At 44.6% G+C, this 19,940-nt stretch overlaps 1 protein-coding gene across 1 annotated transcript in view; it reads left to right on the plus strand.

Moving 5' to 3' along the window:
* The window catches only part of CCDC73 (coiled-coil domain containing 73), a 134,087-nt gene that overhangs the window by 77,366 nt on the left and 36,781 nt on the right, over nucleotides 1–19,940 (plus strand). The window contains exons 9-11 of the mRNA XM_090034625.1: nucleotides 4,915–5,043; nucleotides 5,388–5,447; nucleotides 9,649–9,753. Of these exons, the coding sequence (XP_089890751.1) occupies nucleotides 4,915–5,043; nucleotides 5,388–5,447; nucleotides 9,649–9,753 (294 nt within the window). The remainder of the gene's footprint in view (nucleotides 1–4,914; nucleotides 5,044–5,387; nucleotides 5,448–9,648; nucleotides 9,754–19,940) is intronic.

Below are 19,940 nucleotides of genomic sequence, written 5' to 3' on the forward strand. Positions count from 1 at the left end.
TGATTACCAAAACTTCTAGTACTGGCCTTAGAATACCTAGAAGCTCTAAAAACAATTAGTTCTACTGCATGGGGAGGATACAGTCTTCTGACCTGGACTCATTACAACTACAGACTTGATCATTTGTCTTAAAAGGTCCTGTGGAAATAGCTTTTATTTGTATTTTGGTGTTAGCTATTATATTTAGGGATTTTTTTCAAGCATTTAGTACTTATTGTTTATGAGACTCATAAATGGAAACATGGCAAAGTTAAAAGCAGCTAGAAGCAAGCAAGCAAACAAACAAACAAATAACCTTGCTAAGCAATGCTTGAAGAGTTTATCCCAGAATTAACCTTTCAGCAAAAGGATAGTTTTGGGGAGAAGCAAAGTCAAAGATATGTCTAGTGCCTTATCTGCCCCTCAGTTTTCTTAAAAACCAAGAGGATGAAACAGATACTATTCTACATCCCTTTTATAAGGGTTTTTTACTTGTACGGATTGTTTACAGGGTTCTGAAGAGAACCAATATCTTATTGCCAGTAGGAAGTTCAAAGGGGAAAGTTAGAAGCAAAAGCAGAAGCCCTGGGATTCAGACATGGTTGCCTTAGGAAGAAAATGTTTTATTTGTTTGTTAACATTTAGAGGATTGCTTTTGCAATGATAAAAGTATACACATATTATTTTTATTTTAAAACTTTATAATTATTCATAAATTGACCCTTATATCCCTTTCACTTCAGAAAACTTTCCACTTGCTTCTGGCAAGTGGCTTTAATTAGATCTGATTTCTTTTCTCTATTCATAAGAGAAAAAAATATTATCACATCTCAGGCTGGTGATAGGTCTAAAATGTACATCTCCCACAAGCTAGGTAGGCTTTCCATTCCTCTCACTAACCTCCATGGATAGAATGTGCATAACATGATTTTTTACATAACACAATAAGAAACAAGGATCTAATTGTCTACTATGTAGAATTTTTTCTGTGCGTGGAAGCTATCCCTGATTTTTAGAAAATGTGAAGTGGTGGGCCCAGAGAAAGTGTTTGCACCTGCTTGAGCATTGGACTTTATAGATCACAAAAACCTTAAAACTATCTCCTAAAAACAGCAAAGTCAGATGATATATTAAAACTTGACCAATGTTCCCTTCTACTAATACCTGCTTTGGCATTAAATTTTGCGAATGTAATTTATTTATTGCTGTATAAGCAAATAATAGTATTATACTATTTTTATGTGAAAAAGGAAATATCCTAACTAGATTTACACTACAGAATACTGCAAAGTAATATTATACTCTTTAAGAACTTTTAAATTAAACAGCAATATTTTGTCCATATTCAATCACTTCAGACTCATTTAGAACAACATATAACATCTAATTATTGGAAAAGTGAGACTATGAATGTATTGACTAGTTTCAATTCATATAACTCTATATACATGATTTTTAAATACAAGATAATCTTTAATATTTTGTCCACATTCAATCACTTCAGACTCATTTAGAACAACATATAACATCTAATTATTGGAAAAGTGAGAATATGAATGTATTGACTAGTTTCAATTCATATAACTCTATATACATGATTTTTAAATACAAGATAATCTTCAATATTTTGTCCACATTCAATCACTTCAGACTCATTTAGAACAACATATAACATCTAATTATTGGAAAAGTGAGAATATGAATGTATTGACTAGTTTCATTCATATAACTCTATATACATGATTTTTAAATACAAGATAATCTTCATTTTTCTTTTGTACCGCTATATGATTTTGTCCAGAACAGTTAAACCATTGGTTTGTGATAAGATGGAATTCCAGTTTTGTGAAGAAAAGTTAAACAGACCAAACTTAGTTGCTAGATAAAACTATTACCATTCTGAATGCTTAGTTCGCCACTATGGCATCATGAAAAATTCTTGATACTATCTGTGAACAGCATTCATAACCTCTGCTATTTGTCTGAGTAAACGTCAGAGCGCTCAAGGAGAGAGCGATATTAAACAGACTACCTTGTACCAGAAAGGGAGGGGTGGGGGAGAAAAGGGCACAATATTTATGACTCCAAGAACTATAAGTTGTAATTTAATGAGATCAAAGCATTTGCTGTTTATTTGCTGCACTAGCAGCTTTGAATAAACTACTTAGAAAACAGACACTGAAAAAGCTCAGGATATTTAAAAGGTTGCAAGACTATGAAATCAAAGGCATATTTTAAATGGAAAACCATGTTGTAGAGGTCTTTAATATTAATTTAGTATTCTCTTGAGATTAAGTAATTAATGGTACAGTGAAAGCAAAGTTCCCCAAAATGTTTTGTCAGTTGTTGCTTTTACCAGATATCCACTGGTCTTCCTTTTTCCCCTGCTGTTTCCCAAGAGTACACAGCAAGACTCACTGGTGGACTCATGGAGGACTGTTCCTGTTGTATGGCTCAGCATTGGAGTTTTCTGTCAATATCAGCTATTATAGTGGTGGCCAACCTTCTTGGCAGGCATGGCACTCCGAAGCCATCCCCCTCCCTGTTTTCCTACTCTGCTTTTGCTTTCTGCCCTATGCTCTCTGCCCAGGGCTGGTCCAAGGGTAATTGGCACTGTAGGTGAACCGTGTACCTCCACACCCCCACCACTTCCAATGTAGAGGAAAATAAGAAGGCTAGAATGAAACTTTATGGCTCAGTGGGGAGAGCAGTCTGGAGACTGGACCCTGCATCCCCAGTGCTGGCCCGGGTTCTGGCTCTGGCCCCATGGGGTGCGTGTGCTGGGCAGGAGTGAGCAGCACCCCTGGTCTGGGGGCAGGGGTGCAGGTCGGGAATAAGGGGCATTAGGTGGGCTGGAGGCAGGACCAGTCCCAGGTGGAGCCATAGCTAGCTAGGGCTGATATTTAGAATTATGTTCCTGTTATTTTGTTCTGCATATAATTTTGGCACCTCCCCAAATTTTGGCACCCTAGGTAACTGCCTAGTTCACCTAATGGTTGGACCAGCCCTGTCTCTTCCCCTTCTGCTGCTCTGTTTTCTGCATCCTGCCTTATCTGCTGCTTTGCTGCTTGTCCTTTCCTGGTTTGCTGGATGCCACACCCAGAGGCTGCCTGTACTTTTTGTGGCACATGTGCTTCAGGTTGTCCATCCCTGAAGTGTAATATGATTCAGTGTCCACTTCTTTGACTTTCCTATGAAGAGATAGTAGCAATATTTATATACGCTTTCTTGGCAGGACACGGTTTAAAAAATGTTATTGAAAATGATATACATTGTATACGATATCTGGTAAAATTAATGTCGCGGGGCACTCCCGCGCCCCGCTCCTAAGGAGATGCCCAGGAAGAGGAGAGGCCTGGAGCAACACAGATGGGGGTTGCTGGGGCAACCAGGCCGGTCATGTGGCCAGGAGGGGGCAGGGCCAGGCCCTTATAAACAGCTAGGCCAAAGCCTGGGGAGCAGTTCCCTTCTGGCCGCCGCAGGAGCAGGAGCTCTGCGGCTGAGCTGAGCGGCCTGAGTTAGTGGTCGCAGCCTTGCCACCCTAACCGGCTGCGATGATGTAGGGAACAAGATCACCCTGACTGCAGGTAGGACTGAGAGCCCGGTAGGGCTTGGAGTTATGGATAGGCGTGTGGAGCCTCGGTTTAGGTTGGAGCCAGAGGGCTTAACTTTGAGTTACAGTTTACACCGGAGGACTGGGTGAGGCTGTAGGGGAGCGAGGAGGCCTCAGCGGGGCTCCCCAGCAGTTTGGGGGCTCCGGGTGCCCAGTAGGGGCATGGTGCCAGGGGGGCACAACGGTGGTGCCGGAGTGGCACAGAGCACGGGGTTGGACCCCGGCCCGGAAGGGTGACGAGAAAGGACCCAAGGAAAGGGTCAAGGGGGCCAGGCACGGCTACGGCCACCTGAGCCCCAAGCGCGGGAGGCGCGCAGCGCGGAGAGCGCGGTACAAGTTTGTGCCGGCGTGGCACGGAGCACGGGGTTGGACCCCGGCCCGTAAGGACGGCACTTTGCCCAGGTGGGTGACGAGAAAAGACCCAAGGAAAGGGTCAAGGGGGCCAGGCACGGCTAAGGCCACCTGAGCCCCAAGCGGGGGCCAGGCACGGCTAAGGCCACCTGAGCCCCAGGCCCGGGGAGGGCGCAGAGCGCGGTGAGCGCGGTACAGGCCCCAGAGAGGGCGAGGCCCGGAGAGGGCGCGGCGCGGAGAGCGCAGTACACAGGCCCCAGAGAGGGCGAGGCCCGGAGAGGGCGCGGTGCGGAGAGCGCGGTACACAGGCCCCAGAGGGGGCGAGGCCCGCAGAGGGCGCGGCGCGGAGAGCGCGGTACACAGGCCCCAGAGAGGGCGAGGCCCGCAGAGGGCGCGGCGCGGAGAGCGCGGTACAGGCCCCAGAGAGGGCGAGGCCCGGAGAGGGCGCAGAACAGGAAGGGGACCAGACAACGTCCCCCGGGACAGCTGCGAGGCTTGGGGCGTGCTACAGGTGAGGTTTTGGAGGCACGCATTTGCCCATAAGGCTGGGGGAGAGGGCCCCACTTTGGAGCGGTAGTGATACCATTGCGGTGCCGTTAGGTGCGAGTAGGCAGCCTCCCATACTGAACCAATAAGATCTAAGACGTGGCGGGCGAGTAGAGGGTGTCAGACCACCCTAATTGGCACGGCAAAGGGGCGCTCGCGAGCTCACGGCCGCTCGCGGGGCCATCCGTGACAATTAACATAACTCTTCACAATGAAAAAAACATTAACCCCTGGTTAAAATTTAACTAGTCATTACTATTAATGTAATTTATATTACTTAATTTCATTTACTTTGGTGTTTCCATTCATTTTTCTTTTTTTGTTAAAGAGAGGGCAGGAGTCAGGATAGTTTAAAAGATTTGTCTTTGTTGTGAGTTGAAATGCTGATACTGGATGAACTATTTATGCATGTTTCCTGTGTTAAGGAACTGAAGAAAGTAACTACAGACTTGATAAGGTCCAAGGTCACATGTCAGTACAGGGTGGGAGAAGAAAACATCAATCTTACAGCAAAGGAACAGCAGTTACAAGAACTACAACAAAAAATTAGAATGGTATTTCAGGAAATTTAACATTTGTTGGCTAATGCTTCCTTTAATAAACAGAGCTGTAATGATTTCTAACTTACACATTCAAATTGTTACATATCTTATATGATCTACATATTTTTTGTGACAAAACTATTGGGTATTAAATGTTACATTTTCTGAGAAACTCAGTGTATTAGGAGTATAAAATATTATTTTGTTGTTAGTAAGATGCCATTTCTTTAAAGTACTAAATCTTAAGCTTTAAAATAATTATACAAAATGATAGTTGAATATAAGCTGGTTAAAAATAGATGGTCTAATATCATTGAAGATCATTGAATAATATTTGTGTGTTATCTTTTGTTAAGGAGTCAGTGATTAGTAGAAGAGTCAATGAAGAAAATGCACACATTAGAGAGGAGAAACAAGTGAGTTATAAAAAATATTTTGCATTTTAAAATTAATACTTCTGATTAGTATTTTAGGTTTTTATAGAAACGTATGCTAAACTATTAAAAAAGTAATTATTAAAATAATTACTTTAAAAAAGAGACTTACTGGTAATATACATATAAACATGATCTTAGTTTCTGCTTTATAAGAAATGAATTAATAGGACAAAATAAGTTGTGCATTAACTTTTCAGTAATACATTTCCAAATCTTCATTTACTTGAGATCAGATGCATGTAAATCTGGCACGCCACTGAAAATAATATTCAGCAAATTTTTTCCATAAAGTTATGCAGGAAGGTTTGTAAAACTTTCTCCTTCCTTCTGACAACAGTACCCAATGAATTCTCGTATCTCACTGGTAGCCCAATTAGGTAAAATTGGAATCATGTGTCAAACATCTAAATGAAGTATTCAAACACACATTCTCTGTAACAGCAGCATAGTGCTCTGCTTTTCAGGGTAGTGAAAGAGTTATAGAAGACCCCCACTCCATAGGTCATTAAAATCAAGCTTTTGAAAGTGATGTACTTGGTCTCAGGGAAGAGAAGGAGCAGAATGCTGACCACATTACCCACTGAACACCCTTTAAAGGCTGACTTAGTGCCAGAGACTGCATTTTGACTTTGAAGAACACTTACCACGAAATATTAGAAAAAACAGGTACTACATGTTTATTAGAGTTTAGCTTCACAGTTCCCATGATTCTGAGTTGTCTCAAGAACATCTCTGTAGTGAGTTTTCAGTCTAATGCATGTGTGTGTGTTTTCATTGTTTGGGAAGACAGGCAAGTATTCCCATAGTTAAAGGTGCATACATATTAGTTTTACCTGTTTCTATTATTTGCTAGTTTTTTGAATATCTAGTTTTTATGTTTAGTGTTCCCTTGTCTTGATATCAATCACAAGAGTAGGGGGAAATGTTACTTAATCATAGAAAGAAGTTTAGAGTTCTGTGTCATGTTTCCTGTATTTCCCCATTTGTGTTAGAAATCTTTCATTCTATTAATGTACAGAATGCTGAAAAATCACTCCTTCCCCTAAATAAGTTAGCAAATGTGCACTATAGTATGCACATGCAGGTGCAGAAGGACAGTGTTACCTAGTGCAGTAGTATACACTGCACAAGGCTCAGAAGACACGAATTCTATTTTAAATTATGCTTCTGATCTGTGAGATTGACCTTAAGTAAGCTACTTCACAACTCTGTGGTTCAGTTTCATAGCTGTCAAATGGGGTTTCCCTTCCCTTGCAATGTACTCAGCCAGGCATTATTATTTGTTACATTTATGCGCAAAGACATATGCAGTTTTTTATTGAATAGAGCTCCTTTTTCTGTTGGCTCTTCTCTGATTTTTATTTTGAGCAAAACAGTGTTGGCACTTAGCCATTTGGTTATCTAGTTTTGCTTGCAAAGAGACTTCTGACAGTGTCTTTGGGGAACTACAAACCCGGTAGCTTCACCTCAGTCCCTGAAAAAATCATGGAGCAGGTCTTCAAGGAATCCATTTCTAAGCACTTGGAGGAGAAGGTGATTAGGAACAGTGAGCATGGATTCACCAAGTCATGCCTGACCAAACTGATTACATTCTATGATGAGATAACTGGCTCTGTGGATGTGGGTAAAGCAGTGGACATGACACTTGACTTTAGCAAGGCTTTTGATATGGTCTCCCACAACATTCTTCCAAGCAAGCTACGGAAGTACGGGTTAGATAAATTGACTGTAAAGTGGATAGAAAACTGGCTGGATTATTGGGCTCAGTGGTTAGTAATAAATGACTCGATGTCTAGTTGTCAACCAGTATCAAGTGGAGTGCCCCAGGGGTTCGTCCTGGGGCTGGTTTTGTTCAGTATCTTCATCAGCACCTTGAAGATGGGATGGAGTGCACCTTCAGCAAGTTCATGGATGATACCATGTGGGGAATAGTAGATCCACTAGAGGGTAGGGCCAGGATTCAGGGTGAGCTTGAAAATTGGATGATTGGATGAAAAGAAATCTCGGGTTCAGTAAGGACAATGGGAGTGTGCAAAACAAGCCATATTTGATTTGGATTCAGCCCAAATCGGGGGACAGTGATTTGATTCATTGATATGGATCACAGTCTCAATTTGATTTGGCTGAATCCAAATCTAAAGATTCGATGCTGATGTGGAGAATCAGCGATTTAGCCATAGACACAGCTTTATATATTTTTTCTACATACTTTGAGGTACCAGGCACGGCTTATGAATGCTGCAGTGGTGGGGCAGATGGAACATCCCACAAGAGTGCATAGGGCCCCCCATGTGCTTGGTGGCAGATCCGGAGGTGGACCAGAAGTACTTCCGATCCACCTCTGGGTCCACTGCCAAGCATGTGGAGGACACTTCACATCCCCCTGGCTCGGCAATCAGCCATGGGGGGACCCCTGGTGCCCCCCCCAGACCCAGAAGGCACCAGTCACTGAGCCAGGAGGGCAGGAGAGGGTCCTTCACGTACTCTGCAGCAGACCTGGAAATGGACTGGAAGTGCTTCTAGTCCACTTTTGGGTCTGCCCCCGAGTGCGCTGGGGGCCCCTCCACGCTCCTGTGGGATGCTCCCTCCACTCCAGCATCTCAGAATTCACGAGCCACCTGATACCTTGAGGTATGTAGAAAAAACGTTTAAAGCTGTGTCTATGTCTAAATCATTGAATTTCTCTGAATCATTCCAAATCAATTCAATTCAGAAAGGTTAAAGTGTCTCCTGATTTGATTCGGATTTGGAGATTCAGCTGCCAAATCAGGCCAAATCTCTGCCAAATCAAATCGACTGAAGCTTTGCACAGCCTTGAAGGACAAGGGCTAGGTCTTGCACTTAGGACAGAAAAATCCTAAGTTCACTGTTGGTTGTGGGGTGGGTTGGAGGGAATCTGCCTGGGAGTCTGCAGCTGCTTTCCTCTAGCAACAGCCCCTCCTCCCTGTGAGGCTGCAAAGTTTTCAGAATAGGAGTGGGGAAAGGGAGCAGAGGAAATTCACTGGGGTTTACCAGCCAGTTCTGGAGGGTGGAGTGAGTGAATTGGAGCACTCTCACCTCAGGGGGGGCTCCAATACACTGGCCCCACCCTCCAGCAGGGGATAAAAAACACCCAGACCAAAATTCCTCTGCTCCCTTTCCTCTCTGCCATTCTAAAAACTGACATGCTGGCAGGCAAGCAGATGGTTACAAAAGATGCTGTTTTGCAATGTCTTTATTTGACTCCTCATGCAATGAGGATTCAGCTAGCTGTTTGCTACTATGCACTAGGGTCGGAAACAACCCATGTACCTCAGGGTATTGTGGATATTGTACAGTCATTTAGTAAAGCAAATGCTAAATGACTGCGCAGTAACAACTGTGTAGTCTGGTGAACACAAAAATGTGCCCAGTGTAGTTCTGTTGAATTTGATGAGAATATTGTAAATTGGGGGCTTACAATCTGGCTCTGACTTTTATCTTGAAATTAAAATGCTTGTCTGTGTTGTTTTATTAATTCTTAAGAATTTCTATAGTATCACTGTAGATCATTGATAGCTATACTCCAAAAAGTTAAGATTCTAAGCACAAAGCTGAACTCCAAACTCTATCACAATGTTCTGATATATTTGTTGAGATATAATGTACTGCTACTGTGTATAAATTTTGGCCTTGATTCCAAATTCAGGAGATAGCAGAGTTAGAAGAATGTCTTACATTTTCCGAGATGGCCACTGATAACTTTTACATGCTTCATCTTTGGGCTTTCCAGACTAACATTGTGAAATGACTCTGCCAAATCTGCTGTATTCAGATTCAGGTTGAATTTGACATGTTTAAACATGTCTTATTTAGAATGGCCTAGAACTGTTACTTGACTGTTCACCTAGTTGTATTATATAAGATAATATCTTGAAGAAATCATACTATATTATATTTTCTCACAGACAATATGCAGAGAGGAGTTGAGTTGCTATTTCTTTCTCCCCTACTTTCTTCCTCCAAACTAATTGTGTTGGTTATAAAAAGGGAATATAACAATTACATTAATCTTAACTATGTAATTTGTTGACTAAGAGAAAAATACATTTCCTAATAAAAATATAAACTATTTGTAATAAATTAGCATTATTTATTTCATACTCAAACTTTGCAAACTAAAGCAGTTATTTAATATTCTTTGATTTATTGTTTTCATAAGGAAATTATGAGATCTCTACAACATATGCAGCAGCTGCTCCAGCGACTGACCCAAACAAATGTCAGATTGGAAAGTGAATTGAATGCACTGAAGGCAAACTATAAGGTCAGATTATTCTTGATTATAAAATCTGCTAGTAGCTGCTCTACTTGTGGAGTTTAGGACTGTTAAAGACATCTGCATGCTTTTCAGAACTTTTGACCTCTTTTTCACTGCTTCCTCAGCTCCTTAACTGTCAGCGTAAACCTTGAAACACACCCCATGGTTCTCCTGTCCTGAACCCCCGCAAAGAAAAAAGATTGCTGGCTCCTTTCTGTCATGTATAACAAAAACATAATTTTGATTTCTATCACAAATGTTGGTATAATTAAATTATTTTATTTTTGTTTTTAGATTTGTGTTAATTATTTAGTTTTGTGGAAACTTCTTGCTATTGAAAGGTACTAGAAAAAAATCCAGTTGAGACTGTAGGGACCCAATCTCATCCTCTGTTTTGCCAAAAGGAAACAAATGTCCAGCATAAGGGTATCCCTAGCATAATGCCATCTCTCTTCTGCTGCCTTTGTCTAGGATTCATGTCCAGAGTGGTAAAAGAATCAGGTTAGAGTATGTTAGCTGTAACTTTTTTCAGCCAACCTAATTATACGAGCTTTGCAATTCTGTTTCACGGGAAATCAAACTGGTGTGTGGTAGCACTGGGAGTTGGAGGAATGCAAATATGATTTCACCAACTTTGTTTTGCCCCACTATTTCTTTAAAAATGCCAGGCACAAACCTGGTGTAGATAAAGATGTGTTCCAAAGTTCCTGTATGTACACACAACAGTATAGGGCAAATAGGAGTAGTGTTGTCCCACAGAAGTGCACCCCACAATGACCTTAAAGGAACATCTGTAAGACTGAAGGTATAATTTTAGCTCTTTTTAGTCCTTTGATTATTTATTAAGAAACTAAATAGGTTTAGTGTTAAAATTGATGTAAGGTGGATACGTACCTGCTTGCATCATCATGCTTCAATAGCTGGCTTGATGTCTAACTATGCTTGATAATAATGGCTTGAAATAATGGTTTGATGTCTAACTAGGAAGCATTATAAAGTGAGTTTCCCCAGGGGTCTGTGCTGGGCCTGGTGCTGTTTAACACCGTTAATGATTTGGAGGATGAGATCAAGTGTACATTTCACAAATGTCCAGACAACACCAAGCTGGGTGAAGTTACAGACCAGGGTTGTCAACCCAAGGAAAAAAAATTACTGACAATCCACAAACTTTTTGCTGACAACCAAGCTTTTACTGATGCATGTTTTTACTGATATATGTTTTACATAATGTAAATGTCACTCTTCTGCCAGGCCCTGCCCTGCTGCTGGACCTCAGTGAGAAGGTCTGGGTTTAAATTTAGGGGCTTATTATCAAACATAGTAAAAAAATAGAAGTTTGGTTGTCAGTTATAAGTTTGCAGTAAAATATATTGTTTGACTGCAGTGATGGTTGTACACTGTGCTGTCCCCATCTGCCAGGGGTTCCTATTTACCCCTATGTCCTGATGTCCCCGACTGCACCCTGGACCATGCTGCCTTTCCCCCCTACTGACCCCACTTCCCCTCTTCTGGCATAGATCCCCAAAGATGCCTCCTTGTGACTTAGCAGTATTACAGGCAGCCTGGGCAGTAGCAGCAGCAGCAGCAGCACATGACTAAGAGAATACACCTTGCAGGGTGCTGCACTGTTATTTGGACACCAGGTGGCAATGCTGTACTGTGTCTGCATGAGCTTCAAACAAAGTGCAGCTACTTAGTCTTTTAGTGGTGGCTAATGGTTTGTTTGGTTTTTTTGCAGACTTTACTGACAGCCATTTTTAGCCTGATTTTTTTTTTTTTACTGACATTCAGTAAATTTACTGTTAGTTGGCAAAACAGCTATAGAGACTCTGGAGGACAGGATTAGGATTCAGACTGACCTTGATAAACTGGAGAAATGGTCCAACATTAATCAAATGAAATTCAATAAAACAAGTATGATGTCCTGCACTTGGAGTGGAACAATCACATACACAAATACAGATTGGAGAATGACTGATTAGGCTGTTGTACTACAAAAAAGGACCTAGCTGTTATAGTGGACGATAAGATGAATATGATCCAGCAGAATGCTCTCGTTGCAAAGAAAAACCTAATAGGATTCTGGGCTGTATTAATAGGAATATTGTTTGTAAGTCAAGGAAAATGATTCTTCTGCTTTGTTCTGCACTGGTGAGGCCTAAGGTAGAGTTCCATGTCCAGTTTTTGGTACCACACTTCAAGAAAGATATCAATGATTTAGAAAGAGTCCAGCAAAGAGCAACAAAAATAATTGGAGATCTAAGAAGTGTGATTTACAAGAAAAGACTGAAGAACTAGGATTATTTAGACTGGAGAAGAGAACAGTGTGTGGGAGTTTGGTAACAGTCTTCAAATACCTGAAGTGTGATTATAAAGGGGTTGGTGATCACCTAGTCTCTGTGGCTGCAGGAGACAGAACAAGGAATAGTGATTTTAAATTGCAGCAAGAGTGGTTAAGCAGATTACCTAGAAAGCTTTTGGAACCTTCATCCTTGGAAGTTTTCAAGAACAAGTTAGAAAAACACTTTTCTAAGATGGTTGAGAGTGGGATGATTCTGCACTGAGCAGAGGATTGGATTTCCAACCCTATACTTCTATGATTATTTTCTTTTTTTCTTATTTTTTGTTTATGTAGAGTTTTGTACAGATGGCATTCATTTTATGTAAGACATGAGATGGAAGCAGTTTCCATCAGGGATGAATTTGGCACTTACACTGCACATTTAGGACTAGGTTCTAGCATCTTCATCATGCAAAACTGACCAGAATCCTATTTTGGAGTTTAGTTAGAGCTTTGTAGCACTCTGTACGGTGGTAGCAGTGCATCAAGAACAGAAATAAACAATTTTCATTTGTAGTTTTATTCTTCAACCATCTGTGTTCCTGCATTTGTATTAGTGTAATACATATTGGTGTCTTACTGATCATTCAGAAATTACCAGGTCTTGATTTGCACTAATGAAAATAAAAGATCGGTAGTCCACTATTGATCTTTGTAATAGGTCCCTTACCCCATTACTAAGAGATGGAAGACCAGAGTGGGGTCTAGTACCTCAGTGAGGGACCCATGGGGGATATAATCCAGATTTTATACTGCAGAAGGACTGTTGCCAGGTCCAGTGGTTGGGGAGAGGTGACAGTCAACCTCCAGAATGTGAGCTCATGGACCCAAGAGGTAAGGCAGTCTAGAACTCTGACAGGAAGGAGCCACTGTCAGGGACTGCATAAAAGATAAGCGGCAGAAGCTGCATATTTTGGTTTATTTGTGGACTGGCTTAAATGCTGCAAAGCTGAAGGTGGGGGATGGAGGCTACTTAAGATGTCCCACAGAGGGACTTAGAACTTTTTTTGAGTTGATGGGCTGCCAGAGGCCGAGTAAAATAGGAGTGGGCTGTCAGAGCCCCAGTGAATAGTGACTGAGCTACTACAGTCCTGAGAGCCGGTATAGAGAGCATGGGACCCCCAAGAGCCAGTACAGAGGGTGTGAGAGCCAGGGACATGGTGCAGAAGACATGAAAGCTCTAAGAGACTGAACAGGGACCAAGAAAGAGCCCAGTACAGAGGGTGTGAGAGCCAGGGAGATGGTGCAGAAGACATGAAAGCTCTAAGAGACTGAACAAGGACCAAGAAAGAGCCCATGGACTGAGCAGAGGAGAGACAGAGCCCAATTAATAGGGTAGAGGAGAGTAGGACACTCAAACCCACATTCCAGTTAGTCTCCCAAATGTTCCTAATAACATTAAAGTTCTTGCAGGTGAGTGTCAGGGAGGCAACTGATGGGTGGTAAGAGGTGCTTAAACAGGCTTCAGAGGGCCACTAGAGGTCACCAAGTGGCTTTAGGGAAACTGAAGCCTTTGTTACAATTTCCTAGGCTATCCAGTTCTCAATTCCTCTACTTTATTAAAAATAAAAGAAGTAAATCACATCTCAGTCATAAATGTAATACTAAAAAGATTCATAGATTCATAGATTATAGAGTTGGAAAGGACCCAATGGATCATCATGGCTGACCCCCTGCCCTTGGCAGGAAAAAGGGCCGTGGTCAGATGACCCTGGCCAGGTGACTGTCAAGCCTCCTCTTGAAAACCTCCAAGTTAGGTAACAGCACTACCTCTCTTGGAAGCCCATTCCAGACTCTGGCCACCTTTATTGTAAAAAATTTCTTCCTAATGTCTAACCTAAATCTACTTGTAGCGGAGCACTAGGGTGCTCGCTAGTAATGAGGGCAATGCAGGCTTAGCTGCCAATTTCCAGGGCAGCCCAGGTGCCGGTTGCTGGGGCAACCAGGCAGGTCATGTGGCCAGAAGGGGGCAGGGCCAGGCCTTTATAAACAGCCCAGGCCGGAGCCTAAAAACAGTTCCCCTCTGGCAGCCACAGGAGCAGGAGTTCTGCGGGACAGCTGAGCAGCTCGGGTTGATGGTTGCAGTCGGACCACTCTGACCGGCTGCAATAATGCAGGGATAAAGAGAACCCTGATGTAGGTAGGAGAGAGAGCCAGCAGAGAGCGGAGGTGGTATTATAAGCTCGGGGGCTTATGAGGGGTTATAGCTGGCTGGCATATAGGTTGTTGAGTTGAGTTGAGTTACAAGCCTGGAGGCTTATTGCGTTTATGTTACAGCCGTTTGGCTTTGGGTTTGGTTACTGTTTAATACCGGAGGACTGGGTGAGGCTGTAGGGGTGTGAGGAGGCCTCATGGGAGCTCCCCCAATAATCTGGGGGTTCCTGGCGGCACAGAGGGTGCTGTATTTTAGAGTGTGCCCTGGGAGGCCGTGGCAATTGATGCCGGAGAGGGCTCATCTTTAGTTGGGGGCGGATTGGCCCAGCCCCGGAGCTAAAAGGGGGCAGCGAAGAGCCCCGGAGCTAAAAGGGGGCAGCGAAGAGCCCTGGAGCTAGTGGGGGATCCTGACCCCAGCCCAGCGGGGCAGTATCAGGAGTAAAGCCCGAGTGGGGCGTAAGACCCCAAAGGAGGGTAAGGAGGCCAGGCATAGCTATGGCCACCTGAGCCCCGACCGCGAGAGGCGCGGCATAGGCCCCAGAGGGGGCAACGGGCACGAGAGGCTCGGCATAGGCCCCAGACAGGGGGCGCTGGTGGTGAAACCAGCTCGGGGGCACCAGGTAGGGCGCTGAAGTGTAAGGGCTTGATAATGCCCGGGAATAGCTGCAAGGCTTGGGGCGTGCTGAAGGGGAGGTTGGAGGCACGCATCACCCATAAGGCAGGGGTGCACTGGGGCACCCCAATCAGAACGGGGCATAGAGTGGAGTAGTGTCCAAGGTGAGACAAGGCAGCCTCCCTTACTGAACTTAGAACATCAAAGACGTGGCGGGCGAGTTGAGGGTGCTGAATCACCTAATTGGACATGGCAGGGGGCGCTAGCAGGATCACGGCCGCCCCTGCACCCACTCTGTGACACTACTCTTCACTAGTTTGCACCCATTATTCCTAGTTACTCCTTGGGGCGCTCTGGTAAACAGTGCATCCCCAATTCCCTGCTGTCCTCCCCTGATAAATTTATAGGCAGCTACAACGTCACCCCTCAGCCATCTTTTGTATAGGCTGAAGAGATCCAGATCTCTCAACCTCTCCTTGTAGGGTCTTTCACAGAGACCACTAATCATGCAAGTGGCCCTCCTCTGAACCCTCTCCAGATCATCTGTGTCCCTCTCGAAGTGCGGTGCCCAAAACTGGACACAGTACTCTAAATGCAGCCTGACTAATGCTACATAGAGGGGGAGCATCACCTCCCTTGATCTGTTGGTCATGCATTTGCTAATACATGACAAGGTCTGATTGGCTTTGTTGATGGCCTCGTTACACTGCTGGCTCATGTTCATATTGGAGTCAACTATGACTCTAAGATCTCTCTCAGCCACTGAGCTGCTGAGGAGGACATCCCCCCAACCTGTAGGTGTGCTGGGGGTTCCTCCTTCCTAGGTGGAGTACCTTACATTGATCTTTGTTGAATTGCATCCTATTACATTCTGCCCATTGATCTAACCTGTCCAGGTTGGCCTGTAACTGCTCCCTCCCCTCTGGTGTATTAACTTTTAAATACATAGGGGGGCAAAAAGAAGGTTCTGGGTAATGTGGGGCCCCTGCAGGACACGTTAGGAAATTTGGTCGTCACACCAACATATTTAATGATTTCTTTGCCTCCGTTTTCCTAAGCAGGGACCGGAACAGTCACCCCCATGTTGGGCCCCCCTTAGATCCCAGGGGAGGCGCACCTAGGCCAAGGGTTAGTGAGGAACTAGTTAGGGAACTTCTGGAAGGACTGGATGTATTCAAATCAGCTGGTCTGGATGATCTCCTGAGGGAATTGGCTGAGGTCTTTGCGGGACCCCTGGCACGGCTTTACGAGCACTTGTGGTGCTCTGGTGTGGTGCCAGAAGACTGGAAGAGGGCCAATGTGGTTCCCATGTTCAAAATGGAGAGGAAGGAGGACCCGGGAAACTATAGACCAGTTAGTCTTACCTTGATCCTGGGCAACCTTTTTGAGAATTATTCTGGCGCATATCCATGAGGGGCCAGCAGGGGAGATTATGCTTAGAGGCAACCGACACGGGTTCATTAGCAGCAGGTCCTGTCAGACCAACCTAGTGGCCTTCTATGATCAGATCACCAAATCCTTAGATGCAAGGGTAGCATTGGACATAGTCTTCCTGGGCTTTCGGAAGGCCTTCGACACTGTCTCTCACCCCATTCTCATTAAGAAACTGGGGGACTGTGGTGTCGACACCTACACAGTCAATTGGGTCGCCAATTGGCTGGAGGGCTGAACCCAGAGAATGGTGGTGGATGGGTTGTTTTCGACTTGGAGGGATGTGGGCAGTGGGGTTCCGCAGGGCTCGGTCCTCGGGCCCGCATTGTTCAACATCTTCATCAGTGACTTGGACAAGGGCGTAAAAAGCACCCTGTTGAAATTTGCTGATGACACTAAGATGTGGGGGGTTGTGGGCACGCTAGAAGGGAGGAATAGGCTGCAATCGGACCTAGACAGGTTACAGGGGTGAGCGGATGAGAATAGGATGGGATTCAACACTGACAAGTGCAAAGTGATGCACCTGGAGAGGAACAACCAGAACTCCCTTCTTGTCAGTACAGAGGCAGAAAAGGATCTTGGAGTCATCATTGATTCCAAGATGAACATGGGCCGGCAGTGTGGGGATGCAGTCAGGAAGGCCAACTGTACCTTGTCATGCATCCACAGATGCATCTCAAGCAGGTCCAAGGAGGTGACCCTCCCCCTCTATGCGGCACTGGTCAGGCTGCAGCTGGAGTACTGTGTCCAGTTCTGGGTGCCGCACTTCCTGAGGGATGTGGACAACATGGAGAGGGTCCAGAGGAGGGCCACTCATGTGATCAGGGGGCAGCAGGGCAGGCCCGATGAGGAGAGGCTACGGGACCTGAACCTGTTCCGCCTCCACAAGAGAAGGCTGAGGGCCTGTTACAAACTAGTCAGAGGGGACCAGCAGGCACTGGGGAAGTCCCAGTTCCCCTGAGCACTACCAGGAGTGACCAGGAATAATGGTCACAAGCTGGCAGAGGGTAGATTTAGGCTAGATATCAGGAGGTGCTACTTTACGGTCAGGGCGGCTACGATCTGGAAACAATTTCCAAGAGAAGTGGTGCTGGCTTCTACCCTGGGGGTCTTTAAGAGGAGGCTAGATGTACACCTTGCTAGGGTCGTTTTACCCCAGTACTCTTTCCTGCCATAGCAGGGGGTCAGACTTGATGATCTGCTCAGGTCCCTTCTGACCCTAGAAACTATGAAACTTTGCCCCATAATTTGGCATCATCCGTGAACTTGGAGAGGGTGCTCACCATACCCTTTTCCAAATCGCTGATGTAGATATTAAATAATGCTGGCCCAAGGACCGAACCCTGCAGGACCCCACTGCCCACCACCATGCCGAGAATGACCTGTCAACCACCACTCTCTGGGTGCAGTCCCTAAGTTAGTTAGCCATCCACTTGACTGTGTAGGCATATACTCCACAGCCCGTTAGCTTCCCTATGAGACTAGGATGCAAAACTGTGTGAAAGGCCTTCCTAAGACCCAGGTAGATGACATCGGCCTCCGCTCCTGTGTCAAGGCAGTGTGTGACCTGGTCATAAAAGGCTAAGGTTTGTCAGACAGGATCTACCTGTGCTGAACCCATGCTGGTGTCCTTTCAGCATTGTTTCCCCTGCTGGGCTTTCACAAATACACTCTTTGATGATTTTTTCTAGTATTTTCCCAGGGATAGAGGTAAGACTGACTGGCCTAAAGTTACCCGGCTCTTCCTTTCTCCCTTTCTTAAAAATCAGCACCACGTTGGCTTTTTTCCAGTCCTCAGGGACTTGTGCAGAGCACCATGAGAGCTGAAACAGCCATGCCAGTGGCTCAGCAATGACACTGGCCAATTCCTTCAGCACCCGTGGATGGAGGTCATCCAGGCCAACTGACTTGTACCCATCCAGCCCTTCCATGTGATCTTTAACTAAGTCAGAACTAACCTTTGGCAGGCTGGTGCCTTTTGGACATCTGTCAATGCTCAAGGTGGGGGGATTGTCTTGGTCAGTATTATGGAATACTGAAGCGAAGAGCTCTGCCTTTTTGTCTGAGTCAACCACCAACTGACCTGATTTGTCCTGCAGGGGCCCCATGCTACTCTGTGCCTTCTTTTTGCTCGCTATGTAACTGTAGAAGGACTTTTTATTGTCCTTGATTGTTGTAGTCAGCCTAAGCTCCAGTTCTGTGTTGGCCTGCCTAACTGACTCCCTGCAGTAGCGTGCCAGTATGGTGTATGCCTCCGTGGTGGCTGCCCCCTGCTTCCACTGCCTATACATCTCTTTCTTTGCCCCCAATCTTTCCTGAAGCTCCCTGTTCAGACAAGGGGGCTTTTTATCCTCTTTGCCCCTGTCCTGTATAAGGGGATTGACTCCTTTGTGCCCCAAGGATCACTCCCTTGAGAAACTTCCAACTGTCTTGGATCCTCATTAGCCCGATGTTCTTGAGTTCGGCAACCTCACTAACTAGGTTCCTAAGATTACTAAAGTTGGCCCTAAAGTTGGTCTAAAACTTCAGCATCACTGGATATTTTTCTCACCGTTCACTGGATAGTGGTCACTATCACCCAGGTTACTGTGTACCCGCAGGTTGATAGTACTTTTCCCTTAAATGTTTACAGCAATGTCCTGATATTTGTTTTCCTACATCCTGACATATATATACACTTTAGAAGCAAAGTCCCCTGTTTGAGTTCTATTATGTAACCATTACAGTTTAAATGTGTTTATAGATTACTACAGGAAATACTGAGGTAACTTGAAGTGAGATGCTATTCATATTCTGTTAACATTATTTTTTTATTGGATAAAGAGACTAAAGTTTATTTTCTCTCCCAACCTGAAAAAAGATAGGGACCTACATAACAGCAACATTTTCTGAAGCTAATTCTAAAGAAAGGAGAGATACAATGCTGGTTCCTTGAAGAAATTAAAAGGCTATAGTAATAGTTATAAAATGAGTGTGCTCAGTATAGGTCCAGTGAATGTGCCTAGAAGGACTAATTCTCGTTTGCAACCGTCTTATGTTGTCTTGTATTTGCTGGCAGTCATAAGCCCTCAGGTCTTGCTTTTTTGCCACTAGCTGACTGGCCTGGAACTGCAGGACATGATTTGCCTGCTTTAAGTGGATTAGCTGTTTCTGAGAAGCTGTTAGTTCCCACTCAGAAGGGTCTGGGGGTTAGAGACTAGTCTGTGGGATCCATCTGGTGGGTACCAGCCCACTTGCACAAGTAGGCTGGTCCAGATAGTTTTCCCAGGAAACAGGAAGCCTTATATAGGCAGGAAGATCCAGTCAGGTGCTCAGAGCTCTGGGCCAATCGGGCCAGAAGTGAGAAACTGTTTCTTGGTGGAGCCCCTCTCCTTGCTGCTCTGCCTTCCTCCATGAGCTGTGGCCTGGTAGAAGGCCAAACTGGTACTTGGGCCCTGAGCCTCCCGGTTGGGTGTTTAGGCCCAGGCCCTCACAGTTTCTCAGACAAACAACTCACTATAGTTGTCTACACCTTATAATTCCAAACTTACCATTTTATTTTATATGGAAGTACCATTGTAGATCCCAGAGAAACTTCATGGCAGTTGATTTGGTTGTTGGTGTTTCATGGGTGGAGTAAAGACCTGTGACTATAGCCTGCTCAGGCCACTTATT

The sequence above is a fragment of the Crocodylus siamensis genome, chromosome 2, assembly GCF_052110815.1.
Source record: "Crocodylus siamensis isolate JL-2025a chromosome 2, ASM5211081v1, whole genome shotgun sequence".
Classification (NCBI taxonomy): Eukaryota; Metazoa; Chordata; order Crocodylia; family Crocodylidae; genus Crocodylus; species Crocodylus siamensis.